Here is a 15925-nt window from a genome sequence, read left to right as displayed (position 1 = left end):
TTTGGGATCCAAACCTTACCTGAGGGGGAGAGAGAAGAGTTAGCAACCCAAAGAGCCCCCAAGCCCCTTTTGTGGATCCAAGAAGGGAAAAGGGGCGATGGTGACTGACCAAATCCTAGGCCAAGATAATGACAGTATTATTTTAGCCCCTACTGCTTTTCTTTGATCTCAGCGAGGAAACGAGCACGCTCTGTGCAAACACATTAATGGTTTCCTTCTCTTTACAATGGAAAATTACACCCACTTACCTGCCTCCTAGGGAGATGTTTGCATTTAATTCCCTGCTATTTACAAAATACTTTGAAAGCCATGCATAGAAAACGGTTGGTAAGGGGTGATCGCTCCACGTGTGTCAGAGGAAACAACGATCACAATGCCTTCGAGAGAGCCATTTTTCCATTTCGGCACCCAAAGGTGGATGGCACTAAACGGTGCTGAAGTGAGCTGCTCTTGGGGGAGTGTATGCAGGGAGGTGTCAGTTCTGCCTCACCTGTCTCTGCAGGCAGGAGAGCCCCTTCAGCACCAGCTAATTTGGATGAGCTGTTACAGGAGAGCAGCACAGCCACTCCTTGCCAGAGGGGCACGGCAGCTGCCAGCCCAGCACGGAGGATGTTTGTTCTTTTATCACCTCAGTGCACACACCTGGTTCTCACAACACTGGCATTTATAGCGCCCCAATCTGTGCTGAATCTCGCCAGTCACTCCCTTGGCAAATCCCCCCCTGCACTGCAAATGTTGCTCCTTCACCAGTTCAACAGCTAAGATAAAGGAACTGCCCCCTTTTTTTTTTTTTTTTTTTAAAAAAAAAAAAAAAAAAAAAAAAAAAAAAAAAAAAAAAAAAAAAAAGAGAAGACCCCAGGTCTCCTTTTGACTTCTTCACCAGTATCCTCACCTGCAGCAAAACACAGCAGGGCCATTTCCAGCCCCTTCTAAGCTGACCCTGCAGAGCAAACCCTGAGCTGGGCATACCCACGTGCAAAATGCGCTCCCTCCAGCCCCCACCTCCGCAGCACATCCTGCCCAAAGCTGCCCGACAAGCGCCGGGAGACCACCCCGAGCGGCACTGACGGGACCTGCGGTGGCCAGGGACCCCCAGCCCCACCTCGGGGAGCATCTCGCAGGCAGCTGCAGCCAGCGCCCTTCCCGGGATTTTGGTGGCAGACAGCTCCCTCCAGTGGGGCATCTGCAGCACTCTTCCCGAGCGAGGGGGAGCTCCGATGGAAACCCCCCTCAAAAAGAAAAACACAGAAGTTACCAGGCTCCAGCTGCAGGACAAGCTGGGAAGGCAGCTGTGCTTTCCGTCCGGGGTGGCGGTGGGGCTTTTTGCAGCCAGCATCCATGCAAGCACCAAAAATGCTGTCCCCGTCATTCAGTGAGTGGGGGCCCACCTGCCATAACATGATCAGGTTTCTCACTAAAATTTTAAGTTGGATTCTGAAGATCTTTCTCAGCCAGGCTGGTAGAAATACCTCACAGATCCTCAGGGCATGGCAGGAGGATCCAGGTCTCACCACAGAGCTCTGCCTTGGGGGCAGGAGAAAGCAGGCAGCACTGAGCAGGATGCAGAATAATTTTTAATTTCATATTAAAGGCACCAAAACATCTTATTTCCTTTCTTTCTTTTAAAAAGAAAAAAAAAAAAAGGGGGGGGGGGAGGGGGTGGTGGTAATTTTCCTGTTCAGATCTCGAGCAGGGTAAATCAGCAGATTTACAGTGGCGCGGAGCAAACATTTTTTGTTTCCCAAGCTGATCAAACATTAAAAAAATTAAATTGCAACATGAGGAACAGTGTTGTGGTCCATAAAACACAGGGGAAGGGTTGGCACAGCCAGCGGCTGTGTCGGAAACCCTGGAAAATATGGGAGCACAGGTCACTGAAGCCTGAGGGCCCCTCAGAGCCGGGGAGGCCGCTCTGGGAATGCCGATCCCGCCCGGCCGGGGTGGGCACGGACACTCCAGAGCCTGGCACCCCTCAGAGCCGGGGAGGCCGCTCTGGGAATGCCGATCCCGCCCGGCCGGGGTGGGCACGGACACTCCAGAGCCTGGCACCCCTCAGAGCCGGGGAGGCCGCTCTGGGAATGCCGATCCCGCCCGGCCGGGGTGGGCACGGACACTCCAGAGCCTGGCACCCCTCAGAGCCGGGGAGGCCGCTCTGGGAATGCCGATCCCGCCCGGCCGGGGTGGGCACGGACACTCCAGAGCCTGGCACCCCTCAGAGCCGGGGAGGCCGCTCTGGGAATGCCGATCCCGCCCGGCCGGGGTGGGCACGGACACTCCAGAGCCTGGCACCCCTCAGAGCCGGGGAGGCCGCTCTGGGAATGCCGATCCCGCCCGGCCGGGGTGGGCGCGGACACTCCAGAGCCTGGCACCCCTCAGAGCCGGGGAGGCCGCTCTGGGAATGCCGATCCCGCCCGGCCGGGGTGGGCACGGACACTCCAGAGCCTGGCACCCCTCAGAGCCGGGGAGGCCGCTCTGGGAATGCCGATCCCGCCCGGCCGGGGTGGGCACGGACACTCCAGAGCCACTCGGGGGTCCTGGCCCGCAGTTTCAGCTGGAAGGGGTCGAGTTGCAGGCACTCCTCCAGGCGGTGCAGCTCCATGGCCGGCTCCTCCTCGGCCCTCACCGCCGGCTCCTCGGGCCCTGCGCTCCGTCCACACACGGCCGTGACACAGAGGGCACCGAAGGCCACCAGCATCACCAGGCCGGCCACGAGGGCTGCCCCCACCAGCATGTCAGCGTGGCGGAGGAAGGTGCTGATCCCTGCAAGAGAAAGGCCACGGCCTCAGCCCAGTGGCCGCTGTGCTGGCAAAGCTCCCCGCAGCTCCTCCGGGACGTTCAGCATCACCCCTTGTTGGAACCCTGGGCACTGAGAGTTCCAGGCTTTCTGTGCTCACAGGCACTGACCCCCAAGCAAACACTGCATTGGACCTGAGCCCGTGGAAAAGGCTCCAAAATGGAGTGACAGCACCGGTATTGTGGGTGTGGAGTTTGGATAGAAGTGTGTGATAGCACAGGGTGGGAAACAGAGTATAAGGGCTCAGAAAATAGTAATAGATATTAAGCAAGATGGAGGATTTAGGACTAAGTCCTCCTTTTTCACTTTCTTCTTCATGGGTCTGGGTGGGATTTTGTAATTGGATAGAAAAATCCACATTGCAGGACAGAGGTGGTTGGTTATTGGGTTAAAAGTAAAAATAGTCTACATGTCCTTTCATAACTGGACAATTTGTGCTTAAAATACCTTGGAAAGAGATAGAGACAGAGCCATTTTCTACCTTGTTAGCTAGAGCTCACAACTTGCAAGACCGTAACATAGATAAGAATTAATAAGCATCTGAGTATGAACATGAAAACTGCATCTCCCATTTAATCCTGGCTCTAACAGAAGATCAAAAAGCCACAGCCCCTTCCACCCTCCAGAAACCCTCACGCCTGCCTCCAGGCCAGAGCATGTCTCCCAAACCTCCATCCCAGGGAAATATTTAGACCAAGAGCAGCACAAGGATGATGCTACCCCCAGAAGAACCCCGAGAGAGCAAAGCCATTGCCAAACCCACGTGCAGTTACACAGAGACTAAAAGATCTGCTGCTGTTCCCATCCAGGCCTGGAGGGACCCTCCCCATAGCCCAACAGATAAAGATGGATTTATAGAATTACCTGTATCAGAATATAACAATAACCACCTCATCTGTACAGGCCTAGACTGCTCAAGTTATTAATTAACTTGTAGGATGGGTGAGGAATTATATTTGGCCATGAGCTCACATTAAGGTTTAAGCCACTGCAGGGACGCTGAAGCAGTTTTGGTAAAGCAGCCACAGTGTTTGGAGCACATATTGCAGAACATTGCTGTTTTCCAGCCTGTGAGGCCCCTTTACTCTGCAGGATTGGATCAGCCACCTCTGATTATAGTAAAGCACCACACGCCACCTGCTCAGCTGGGGTAAGCACCAGGAACATCACTGTCCTTCTCGCCAAGATGCACAGAGTGACAGGAGAACACAGGGCACCTCCCAGCAGCCACCGGGTTTGCTGACCACATCAGTTACAGCCCAGGTAGCTCATAAATCCCTCCTGACCACACTTTGCTTGTAATTAAGGACTCACGTGTGTAACCCTGATGCGGAGAAAGCGGCAGACTGGGGGAAGGGAGGCTAAGCCTTGGAGAGGCTGTATTCCCAGCTGGGAACTGCCTTGCAGAGGCATTACACAACCTCGCCACGCCTGGCAGGGACACCTAAAGCCACCACATGGCACACAAGCACGCAGCAGCAGAGGTGCGGGGCCCCAGGCTAGGAGAGAGCCCCCGGCCCCTGTGCGCTCAGTGCACCGGCAGCGCCGCACCGTGACTGCGCCGCACTCACACCGGGAAAGCGCCGGACCGCGAGAGGGAGCCGGGCTGCGGCTCCATCCCCTACCTGCCCGGGGAGCGCGGATGCAGAGCGTGCCGGACCTGGTGGCAGAGCGGTCCTCGTAGCCCCTCTTGCAGCGGCACAGGTAGGTGCCCACGCCGTTGAAGCAGTCTGCCTCCTCCCCACAGAGGCCAACGCCAGCCTGGCACTCGTTCACGTCTGTAATGGGGAATCCATGCCCCAAGTCAAGTCAGGCTTGGCATAAAGGGGTTTATCCCGGTTAAAAAAAAAAAAAAAAAAGTGAAGCACCCACCTTCAACGAAGAGTGAAATAAGCTGCAGTTGCTCCGCGCCCACCGAGGCGCCGTGCAGCTCCTGCAGCTGGGAGCGCAGGAGCAGAGACACGTTCCTCTCCTCGGGCTCCAGGTGCAGCCAGAAGGTGAGCAGCAGGTTGGCATCACTCGTCCTGTGGGCAGGGGAGAGCCCAGGGTGAGGCAGGAGGAAAACAGCACTGCAGGCCCAGCTCTGACAGCCCATGTACGCCTTCTGCCCTTGGCGTGGGGTCGTGGTGCTGCAGGCTCTTGCAAAGATTATCTGTGCCAAGAGGCAGCTTTGCACCTGGACCATGGGAAAAGGGAAAGCCCAGGAATGGCTCCTCATCTGGAGCTAGGCTGATATTTGTGTGAAGTGAATTGCAGTAGCAATCTGTGGTCTCAGATCAGCCTCTGCTGACAGCTCCCAGCTTTCTCCAGCAGGCACTGTGGCAGATGAGATTATCCTCCTTTTCCTCCAGAGTTTAAATCCATTTTAGACCTGTATAGGCCCCAGATAATACTAAACATTATTTTTCACCAGCTTTTCTCTAGGAAAGAATTTTTTTTTCTACTTGCAGGACAAGTTTGAGATCAAGGAAGAGGAACAAACACATGTCTCTTCCTGGGGAAGGAGAATGAGAAGAGAAGACACTGCTACTCCAAGAAATATTACAGGTTATAGCAGTCACCTGCCGAGCCAGCAGCACAGCATTAACCCTACCTTTTGACATCCTTTAATTTTATTTCACTGACTCTATTGGCAGAAAGGTTCAGGTTCTTCTGGACCTGCAAAGGAACAGAGTGACCAGCACTGATTTGACGTTCGACAAGCAGGAGTATGAGAGCAAACAGCTTCTTTTCTCACTGTAGCACCTCCTCTTGCTCTCCCCCTTCACAAACCACCTGGGATGCAGAAGATGTCCCACAGCCCACTGCTCTGAGCCCTTTCTTTAGAAGAATACCATTGTTCTCATCTGCTCAGCTCCAAGTCATCTCCCCCAAAAACAAAAGCACAGTATGATCTCTTCTACGTGAAGATTTGGGACATCCCACCTGTTTTTCTCCACCTCCCCATGCCCACACTTACGTGATTCTTCAGAGATTCAAGGAGACTCTTTAGGGACTCACTTCCACCGTGAGGAATCCAGTCCTTGGGTTTGATTTCAGCAGTGACTTCAAACAGCAGATCTGCAGAAGACACAAGATCCTGGCACGTTCAAATGCACATAATACAAACAGACTCCCTAAATGAGTTGGTCCTTCAACAGCAACACTAGAAAAGTTTGTGCAGGTCAGTACCACAGGAGTATTTCCAGGGGCTACACATCAGGTAGGACGAGTTGTTGAGTAACAGGTGAACTGACAAACCTTAGCTAATGCTTGTTGAGGAATACTTGAATTGATCTTTCCCTGAAAAGCTGACACAGAGCAACATATCCAATCACACTCGCATGCTTTTAGCTCTTCTGTTTCCCAAAGGGGTTGTCACAGTTCTTGATGGAGTCTAAAAGCCAATTTCTCTTGGAACACACATTGGCACTGGTTTGCCAGCTGGCTGTTTAAAACCTCTTTGTTCATCAATATTTCCCCTGTTCTGAGCTCCGGCTCCTTCTGTATTGACTCCTTTGTGCAAGCTGTTTCTGTGGCTTGCTGGGCTGTGCAAGCCCTGCATTTATACTGTGTAGCTGCTCTCCCATAAGAGGGTTTTCCTTCTCTCCCTGGTCTGAGAACAGGATTTCTGCACATTTCTGATCCTGGCAGTCACGGGACATCCACTGGAAGAACTGAGGTTCATCCACCCTCATTCATCTCAGAAAAACCTTATTTAAGTAGCCAATAAGCAATGCTCAGACTCAAACAAGCCAGCATTTATGTCAGGGTTAGCACCTGATCTCAAGTTTCTCCAGGGGAGATAGGAAGTGGCCAAAGCACAGCTGTGGGATTACAGCGATATCTTAAAAATAACATCTTAAGAATTAAACCTTCTGAGTGGTTACTACCCAGAAACAACTCCCACTGCTTTCTAAATGTAATGAGCAGGTGATGTCCAGCACAGCCCCAGGCAGCTCCCCGAGCTCAGGGCAGTGTTTTAAGACAAGCTTAACTCTGCATGGCTCACCTCCAGGATGGTGCTGGGATTGCAGTCCCGTGTCATTCTCCACAGATGACATCAGACCTGCCAAAACAAGGGAAAGCATCAGGCTGCTGTCACTGACGTGCCAGTAACGGGGTAGGGAAAGTATATTACCCTCTATTCTTCATACTGAAATTAAATATCAGGCTCGTGAAGACAACCTCTTCTCTACAGTGGAAAGTGCTCTTTAGAGAGAAATCACCCCAATAAACCTCATTTTAATTTCTGGAAGCAGATGAAATGTTATCCCTGTGAAGTCACCAGAGCTGCCTTGGATCCCAGCGAAGCAAAGCAGCAAATGCAAAAAATCTGAATAAAATCTACAATGGAAGGGCAACAGCAGTTTGGAGGCGAGGAAACACCAACTGAAAACATCTTCTGCTTCCAAGCAGAAGTTAAAACACACCAGTAGCTAAATATTGCCTGTGTAAGTGATCTACCATCAACTCCTAAACTTTCTTAGGAGACAAAGGATTGTTTCAACCTTTCCGCAGCCTCTGGAGCTCAAACTCAGTGACCGTGCCTGGGAGCACTGTGACAGGCTACAGAGGAACCAATGCAAGACAGGGCTGTTTCAAACCAAGATGAGCGCTCCCAATCTGCTTTGGGGGTGGAGTCACAGCTGAGAGGTTGGCTCCTCCTTGGATAGCTCAAAACACTCAAATCTTCTCAAGTCCCTCCCTCCTTGGATACAGAAGTCAAGAGTGGTACCACAAGGCCCAGCCAGATAAGATAACAGCCATGTCTACAAACAAAACCTCTTAAGAGAGTGCTGCATCACTGCAGGTGGATATTGCACACTGTCAAGCCTCAGTTCAGCCGGTAATAACCAAAAAATCACCTTACCAAAGAGGTCTTCATTCCTTCCTCCCAGGGAATCCACATCAGCAGCAGTCACACCGGGAGAGGGGTGGAGAGGTGCTTTTGTGCTGGTGTTTGGTGGTGGCTCTGCCAGCACTGGTGTCTGTGTGTGATGTGCAGCAGCTGCCACTTCTGAGGGGCTGTCACTGGCCTGACCCAGGGTGGGCGATGTGTCAGAGACACCTGCACTGCTGCTGGCCGTCTCTGAGCAAGGGGAACCAGCTGGGTGACATGGCACCATGGTGACAAGAGCAGTCCTTGCCTCGGTGTCCCCCTTGGTCATCTCCAAGGCAGGTGGCTCAGCTTTACCCCCAGGGTCTTGCCCAGCTGGGGCTGGCTCCACCAACACGTCATCTTCGGTTTCTCTGCCCGTGCTGCCACTGTCTTTAAGGTTCCTGTCCGGCCTGGTTTCATCCTGACCACGCTCGCTCACATTAGCAGCAGACTGACCGTCTTCCATGAGGTCAGGAGGATGTTGGGCCACTTCTTCTGGGATCACAATGTCAGGCTGGAGCCTGCCCCCAGCAGAGGCAGCTGGTGGGCCTGGAGGAGCTGTCAGCACGGACAAGAAACCTTTGGTCACCACTGTCCTCCAGCTCTCCTTTTTTGAGGTCTCCTGAGGAAGAGCTGCTATGGTATCACTCAAAGAGCCCACAGATTCAGGGTCTCTGAATACATGATACTGTCCTTTAAAATTCCTGTATTCGTGGCTTCTGGAACCCCTCCCTGACAGAAACAACACCTGCACCTCAGTGGCTCGTGCAGCGAAGATCAGAGTGCCTCGGTTGTGGCAGGCGAACGCCACTTTGGTTTCCACGCTCGACGAGACCCCCTGGAAGATGATCTTGTCCTGGTTGTTGGCACAGCCATCGCTGCCCTGGAACCCTTGGACATAGATGACAATGTGCTTCTGGGGGCCTGCCCAGATGGTCCAGTTGCACCAGATGTTGGGCTTGATGTCAGCATGCAGCGGGAGGTAAAACACGCCAGAGCCACCCCTGAAGATGAGGTGGCAGCTCCTGATGGGAAAGTACTCGGTTACCCAGGGAGGGCCCAGCTCTGGCACGTCAGGAACACCCAAAAGAAACATGTAATCAAAAGTTATTATATGCACACATTGTATCACATGTTACATTTCAGATCACAGTATACACCAGACTTTTAGGAGCGCTGCAAACTGCCGGGGGAGAGGCGGCATTTCAGACCCTCTCCTGCTACAAGGTTTTTGTGGTTTCAGCCCCTGGAGCCACACCAGCTGGAGCTAAGCCTCTGTGAGGGGCTGCATGAAGCAGAGCCCATGCCAGCCAGCTCCAAGACGGACCCAGCACTGGCCAGGCCAGTGAGGAGTCCTCCCCTGAGAAGGAAGGAGTGGCAGAGACACTGACTGCAGGCCCCATTCCCCTGCCCCTCCAGAGGCAGGGAAGAGGTAGAGAAACCAGGAGTGGAGTTGAGCCTGGGAAGAAGAGAAGGATGGGGGGAGGATGTTTTTAAGGTTCAGGTTGATTTCTCATTATCCTACCCTGATTTGATTGGTAAGAAATTAAACTGATTTCCCCAAGTCAAGTCTGTTTTGCCCATAATGGTAGACGGTCAGTGATCTCTCCCTGTCCTTATCTCACCTCACGAGCCTTTAATCACATTTTCTCTCCCCTGTCCACTGAGGAGCAGCTTTGGAGGGCACCTGGTGTCCAGACAGGGTTACCCCAGCACAGCTCTCCCCAGAGAGCAGGTTATGATGCCAGGTGGAGAGAGCAGGTAAAAGGCACAGCCTCATCCTTGCCCCCACCAAGAACTTTCACCTTCTAAAGATGATTTAAGCCGAGACACAAAGTGCTGGGACACCTACCAGCATGTTTCCCTTGCTGTCCTTCTGCCATCTGGGTGTTCCTGGGTGCACCAGAGGGCTCCCAAGGCTTTTGGTCTCTCGTCGGTGTTTCTCCCCACGGAGCTGCAGGCCGATCAGGGTGTGCAGGAGTGGTGCTGAAGGAGGCACTTATCCTCTGTCCTGCACCCACCCGCACAGCTTCTGTGGTTCCCTGCCCCTTAAATCCCCTGAGGTTGGAGCCAGAAGCTGGTTTGTCACCAGCGGCGCTGTCCTGGTGCTGCACAGGCACCTTGTGCTCCTCTGTGGTGTCAGACAGGGAAGCTGGTGTCACCCCAGAGCCACCACTGACACGGCCCTCAGGCTGAGTAAGCCTCACACCAGGCTCTGGGACAGTGCCAAAGACTGAGGAGGCACTCCTGGCCATCAAACCCACAGAGGCTGTGGGTTTGCCTCCCTGGCCACCTGCCTGTCCCAGCACCAACTTCTGCTTCCTAGGGCCAAGGCATCTGGAGGATCCTTCTGTGCCCAGTTCAGAGGCTACTGAGGGATGGCAAGGTGGTGAAGGAGAGCCCATCTCCCGTCCTCCTGGCCTGGCTGGGGACATGTCCTTTTGCCTGAGACTGACAGGGTCCCTCTCCAGAGCAGCTGGTAGAGAGGCCACCATGGACACAGGCTCCACTTGTGGAGGAAGAGGTTCTTCAGGGATTAAATCCAGAGAGCCAAAGTCTGCAGGGACAGGTGCTGTGGAGGAGGTCACCAGCACAGGGATGGTTTCTGTTCCCAGGGCAGGCACAGGTGTGAGAGGATGCTCCAGCCCTGTTGCCAAAGCAGGTACAGCCAGCTCTGGTGCAGTGGGATGCAGCCTTGCTCTCTTCCTGACAGCTCCCCTAAAACTTCCCAAAGGGAAAATATCCACCAGCTTGGTATGCTGGAGGCCAGCTGTGCCTGGCTCAGGTCTGGGCATGGACAAATGCCCCAAACTGCTTTGGCTTCTCTCAGGTAGCAGCTGCAAGTGGCTCCTGGTGACCTCGACATTGTGGCTCCTCAGGCTGGGCATCAGGCCCTTGGCCAGGCCATCAGCTGGGACACTCAGCTGGGCACGGCTCCCATCCTCATCCAGGCTGGCTGTGCTGAGCTGGCTGTCCCTGGTGGCACCTGTGCCTTCCTGGCTTTGTCCTGTGCCAGGGGACAGAGGCTCAGAGTGCACGGCCCAGTCCAGACCACCCGTGCCTGTTGGTTTAATGGTCAACTGCAGCTGGCCCAGACCTTTTGGCCTCAGGGTAGGGTTCAGGACAGTCTGGCTGCTCTCCAGGCTCACATCTGCTGGCTGCCAAAAAGGTCCTGCTCCCTGCAAGGCACCAAGCAAAGGAGTTTCCAAAAGCACGCTGTGCACAGGACCCAAGCTCCCAGCGCTGTCCTCACTCACGGAGGGACTGTGCCCCCAGATGTCCTGTGCTGCAGTGGGGATTATTCCCTCAGGTGTTCCCATGCCTTGAGCTTCCCGAGCCCTCAGCAGCTCAGAGCCCAGCCCACAAGGAGCTTTTGTTGCCAGAGCCTGTGTCCTTGAGGGTTCACACAGGATAAGCTCTGTAGGGCTTCCCACAGCTGTGGTATCCAGAGGGATCCCTCTTCCCTGCATCGTGCTGGTGCTGCCACGTGTGTTTGCAAAGCCCGGTGCATCTCTAAGGTTTCCAACCCAGCCAGACTGAAAAACGCCACCTTTCTTTGGCAGCTTTGAAGCAGAAATTCCAGAAACTGCATCATCTTTGGAGGAAGATTCACCTTGCTGCTCTTGGAAGATGTAGTACTTCCCTTTAAATCGTGCATCCCTCTGGTTTGGCAAGTACCTCTTGAGCAGCATGACGTGGACAGCCTGAGCAAAGGTGGCAAAAACATGAAGCTCCTTTTTCCAGCAGGCATAAACAACACTGCTTTCCACCAGGGAGGAGACCCCTTCAAACAGGATTTTATCCTCATTTCTGTTGCAAGCCTCCTTAGCCATAAATCCCTGGATATAAATTAGGATGTGCTTCCTGGAGCCTGCCCAGATTGTCCAGTTGCACCAAAAGCTTACAGGGAAATCAGCACGGAATGCTGGAGGAGAAAACTCCCCATATTTGTCCTTCAGCACCCTGTGGCAGCTTCTTATAGGCACATAGGCCAATAACCAAGGAGATTCTGCCTCTGGAAGACAAGAAGCAACAACCAAGTGTTTTCCACTTCCAAAGAAATAGCTACCATCTTGATTTCCAGAAATTATCTTCAGGATCTCTCTTCTCCCCATTTTGGTACCTCCTGCTCCCGTTTGCTGATCAACACAGAAACCCATCAGTGGGAAAACATGGGAGCAATCCCTTGGAAAGCTGGAGAAGCCCTGGCCACCACCATTTCCTGCTGCACAGAGATCCAAGCTGTGCCCCCACTGTTCCAGCCCCAGAGCAGGGCACACTGATGCTTTGAGCCCCTCCATGGCCATGCAGGAGCACAGAGATCCCAGGACAGCCACACAGAGGGTGCCCCTTGTCCAGGGAGGCAGTTTCTCCTCTGCAGGGTCAGGCTATTTAGGGATCAAGGCTAAAGCCTCACCCACCTGGGTGAGTTCCAAAAGCAAAGAGTGCACTGCCACCTTTGGGTTCAGCCTGTGGGCCTGGTTTGATGTTTATACACCTGCAGAGCTGGGAGACAAAGCTCTCACGAAGGCATTTTCAATCTCAGTTTTCTCCTCCTGAAGCCATTAGAGCCCCAGCATTAATATTTCCCCGCAGCCCTCAAAGTGGAAAGCAGCTTTCCCTAGGCAGGGAAAAGCAGTGTTTTCCAAAACCACACTCTCAAAGCCAGAAGAGTGGCAAGCTCACGATAGGTTTACCCTACAGGAGCACACTTAAAAGTTTGGGCTGAACTTCTGCCACTTGTTTTAATTGCTGCAGTGCTTTGCTGCTGCCTGCAGGACCTGCTCTGTGGCAGGGATTTGGCAGCCACAGGACAGTGGCACAGGTTATCTCCCACACCAGCACTGATTTTTCCTTACCCCAGCACTCAGTACTGATCAACCACATCTCACTCTGTCTCCACACCACCCCACAGCCAGGCTGTCACTCCTGATTTTCCACATTAACTGGTGGCTTGAAGTACCTAACAGATTCTGGGGGAGGGAAAAAAAGGAGGCTGATCTGAGAACTAATTCTTACCTGCTTTAACCTTCCAATACTCTTGAGAGGATCCCCTTGCCTATATAAAAAAAGAAAATCATCCGATTGCAGGCCCAAATACCAATTCCCAGTGTTTATAACACTGCTCAGAGAAATGCCAACACCAGCCTAATGGGAAGGGAGAGCCAAACCCAGCCTGGTGAACTGGGGTTTTGCCTGCCCCCGGACCAAGTCCCAAGGTCCTGCCATTTGTTCCATGTGATTATAAATCTTCTCCCCTCCCTACATCCAGAAGCACTGCCTGGTTTGTGCTCTTGGACCACAACCAATACAAAAACCAGCCCCAAAGCACAGCAAGCAAAGCCCAGCCCAGGCTTTAATCCCTCAGGGCTGTGCAGGAGAGAGAAGGATTTGTAAGCAAGCAGGACAGTACACCCAAGAGAGGAGCTTCCTACAGAGAACTGAGTTTCTGCTTCCCTTCACTCACCCCTGGAGCAGCACCAGCAGCATCACAGCAGGGCCTCAGCAGCACCCCAGGGCCCTGCCCGGCAGGAGCTGGCCCCAGCACCCAAGGCATCAGGAGCAGGGCCAGAGTCAATGGGGAGGGTAAAGGCTTCATGGCAAAGGTTTACCAGAGGCACAACATTAAATAAGACAAAAAAAAAAAACCCAAACAAAACCAAAAACTCCTTGCCTCTCCCCAAAATAAACCCTCAGGCAGAGCAAATGTAAATTCACCACCTTTCCCAGCCCTTCTCCAAAACACATCCTTGTAGCAAAGGGGCTGACCTAGCAGCCCATTCACTCATATAGGGCCCTGCTTCACCATTGACGGCAATTAGCTAACAGCAATTAGCTAATCAATGAAATGAGGCCAGCTATAACTTGTTAGGGACAGACCTGCCCTTTCAGTTTGGTGCCCTAGTGTTGTTTCTGTGCTGGGTGTTAGGATAAAAAGGCATTTTTCCATTTATAACACAATATTCTGATCTGAAATTCAAGTGGTGCTGATGCCCCAATGTGACACAGAAGCAGAGCCCAAGTTGCTTGTTATCTTAAAAAAGAAAAATAAATATTCAACTACCAGAGTGGGAAAAGTGTCCTAATGTAAAAGTGAGTGTTTTCATCGGATTTTAACCAGCTTCTGCTGAAGGCTGTGATTTCCCCCAAGGCTGCACCATCCTGAGACAGGGCTGAGTGAAACAGGTGAAATTGCCTTGAAACACAATCAGCTCCTCTCCTCATCTACATTTACCGAAGTGTGGAGAGCAAATAGCCCAGGTGATGATGTATAAATTATTAGATGCTTAAAATTCTTTCAGCTGTAACAGTCTGACTTGTCATTAGGAGCCACACAGATTAGGCAATTAGGCTGCTTGACATGCAGCTTTGACAATATTGCTTTTAAAATGTCAATCATTATTTAGCAAAATAAAATAATTCCTTTCTTTTTTTTTTCCTTCCAGCTCATTGCAGCCTGACAGGATGATGAGTGTTCGGGGACAAACACCCCCACGGGATTTTTGGGGGTCAAATCGAGCAGGGCATCGGACTGTCCCAGTTGCCTGGGTTTTCAGTGGTGTTGCAGCAAGCAACAGCATCCCAGCTCCCATTTTTTAAGCTTTTCCATCCACCCCATTGCAGTCCCAATGACCAAAAGGCCAGTGAGAGCCTGTAACTCTTGCAGCAGGACAAACCTCTTCCTCCATAACTCCACATGTTCAAAGGGACCCCAAGCCCCCTCCTGCTGTCCAGGGGTGGACAGACCTGCAAAACCCCTTCCCCACTTACCACAGAAAGAGAGAATCTTGGAAAATCGCTCTGAGAGGATGGAGTCCTACCATTAACCAAACACTGCCATGTCGAGCCATATCCTGCTTATCAATCCTGATTTCCACCCTGCTGACCAAGGGGAGCCAGTTGATGTTACGCTTTTGGATTTCAGTAAAGCTTTTGACACTGTCTCTCATGGGATCCTGCTGGACAAAATGTCCAACCCCCAGCTGGATAAACCCATCCTGTGATGGGTGAGCTCAGGGCTGGGGCACAAAGGATTACATGAACAGGGTGACATCAGACCGGGGTCCTGTCACTGCTGGGGCTCTGCAGGGCTCCATCCTCAGCCCTGTGCTCTTCAACATCTCCATAAAGGACTTGGATGCAGGGCTGGGAGGGACCCTGAGCAACTTCACACACAGTGCACAACTGGGAGGAGCTGGGGACTGCAGAGAGACCTCAGCAAAGGAGAGGGCTCTTGGTCTGTTCAGCCTGGAGGAGACTGAGGACAGACCTCACTGCAGGACAGCTCCCTGAGAGGGAAAGCAGAGGGGCAGGCACTGCTCTCTTCTCTCTGGTGACAGTGACAGCACCTGAGGGCACGGCTCTGCAGCTGCATCAGGGGAGGTTCAGGTTGGATATGAGGAAAAGGTTCCTCACCCAGAGGGTGGCTGGGTGCTGGAGCAGGCTCTCCAGGGATGTGGTCACAGCACCAAGCTGATGGAGTTCAAGAAGTGTTTGGACAACGCTCAGAGGCATTTGGTGGAATTCTTTGGGCTGCTCTGTGCAGGGCCAGGAGATGGACTTTGATGATCCATGTCACTCCCTTCCAACTCAGGATATTCCATGGTGACTCCACCCCCGTTTTGGGCCTGGCCATGCAGTTTTTTACGCAGCACATCTGTCCATACCAGGAACAGCAGTTCCTTCAAGGGAATGCTCTGGGAAATGGTGTCAAAGGCTTTAATAAAGTTGAAGCAGACAACACCCACAGGCCCATAAATTCATGTGTGCCCATGTGGTGTAAACTCCATGTAAGTGAGGTTTGCCCTCCTGAACACTGAACAGCGTTGTGCTAGCAGGATGTAAACCCTGGAAGGGAGCCCTGCTGCAAACAGGGAAGGCCCTAAGGTATCTTCTGGTTTATGAGGGATAGAGGAGCATTTGCTTCATTTAAGCTTAACAGGTGGTAGAGATGGTGAAATAAATCCTAAGGACTAGTTTATTTTTTATGTGGAGATATGTAAGTATTTGAGTGAGGAGTCTTAATGTGCTTTGTTTGTTTGTTTGGTAGCAAGTATTTATTTTCAGCCAATCTCCATAAAAACATAAATTACCCCTTAGGATGTTTGGCCCTTTTGACTATATCTTCATGTTCAGCAGTTGCTAATTCTTACTTATTTTGGGGTCACCTGGGCCGAGAACATCTCTTGGAGATCTCATGGAAATATCCCCACTGGCCTGGGCCAAGCTGCACAAATTCTGCACCGCAGGGCTCAAATCCCCAAATGGAA

General features: G+C 52.4%; 1 protein-coding gene across 1 annotated transcript; it reads right to left on the bottom strand.

Moving 5' to 3' along the window:
* Positions 1-1560: 1560 nt before the first annotated feature.
* LOC120751247 (uncharacterized) lies at positions 1561-13453 on the bottom strand. Its single transcript, XM_040060783.2, has 10 exons — positions 13123-13453; positions 12675-12714; positions 9508-11670; positions 7647-8720; positions 6786-6842; positions 5754-5854; positions 5388-5452; positions 4667-4818; positions 4420-4572; positions 1561-2760 (listed from the first exon to the last, which is right to left on the bottom strand). Exons 1-10 carry the CDS (start codon positions 13252-13254, stop codon positions 2453-2455), a joined length of 4245 nt encoding a protein of 1414 aa, XP_039916717.1. The 5' UTR covers positions 13255-13453; the 3' UTR covers positions 1561-2452.
* Positions 13454-15925: the final 2472 nt, after the last annotated feature.

This window comes from Hirundo rustica, chromosome 3 (genome assembly GCF_015227805.2).
Source record: "Hirundo rustica isolate bHirRus1 chromosome 3, bHirRus1.pri.v3, whole genome shotgun sequence".
NCBI lineage: Eukaryota > Metazoa > Chordata > Aves > Passeriformes > Hirundinidae > Hirundo > Hirundo rustica.
Note: the sequence above shows the minus strand (reverse complement) of the source record. Positions and strands in the feature narration are given on the sequence as shown.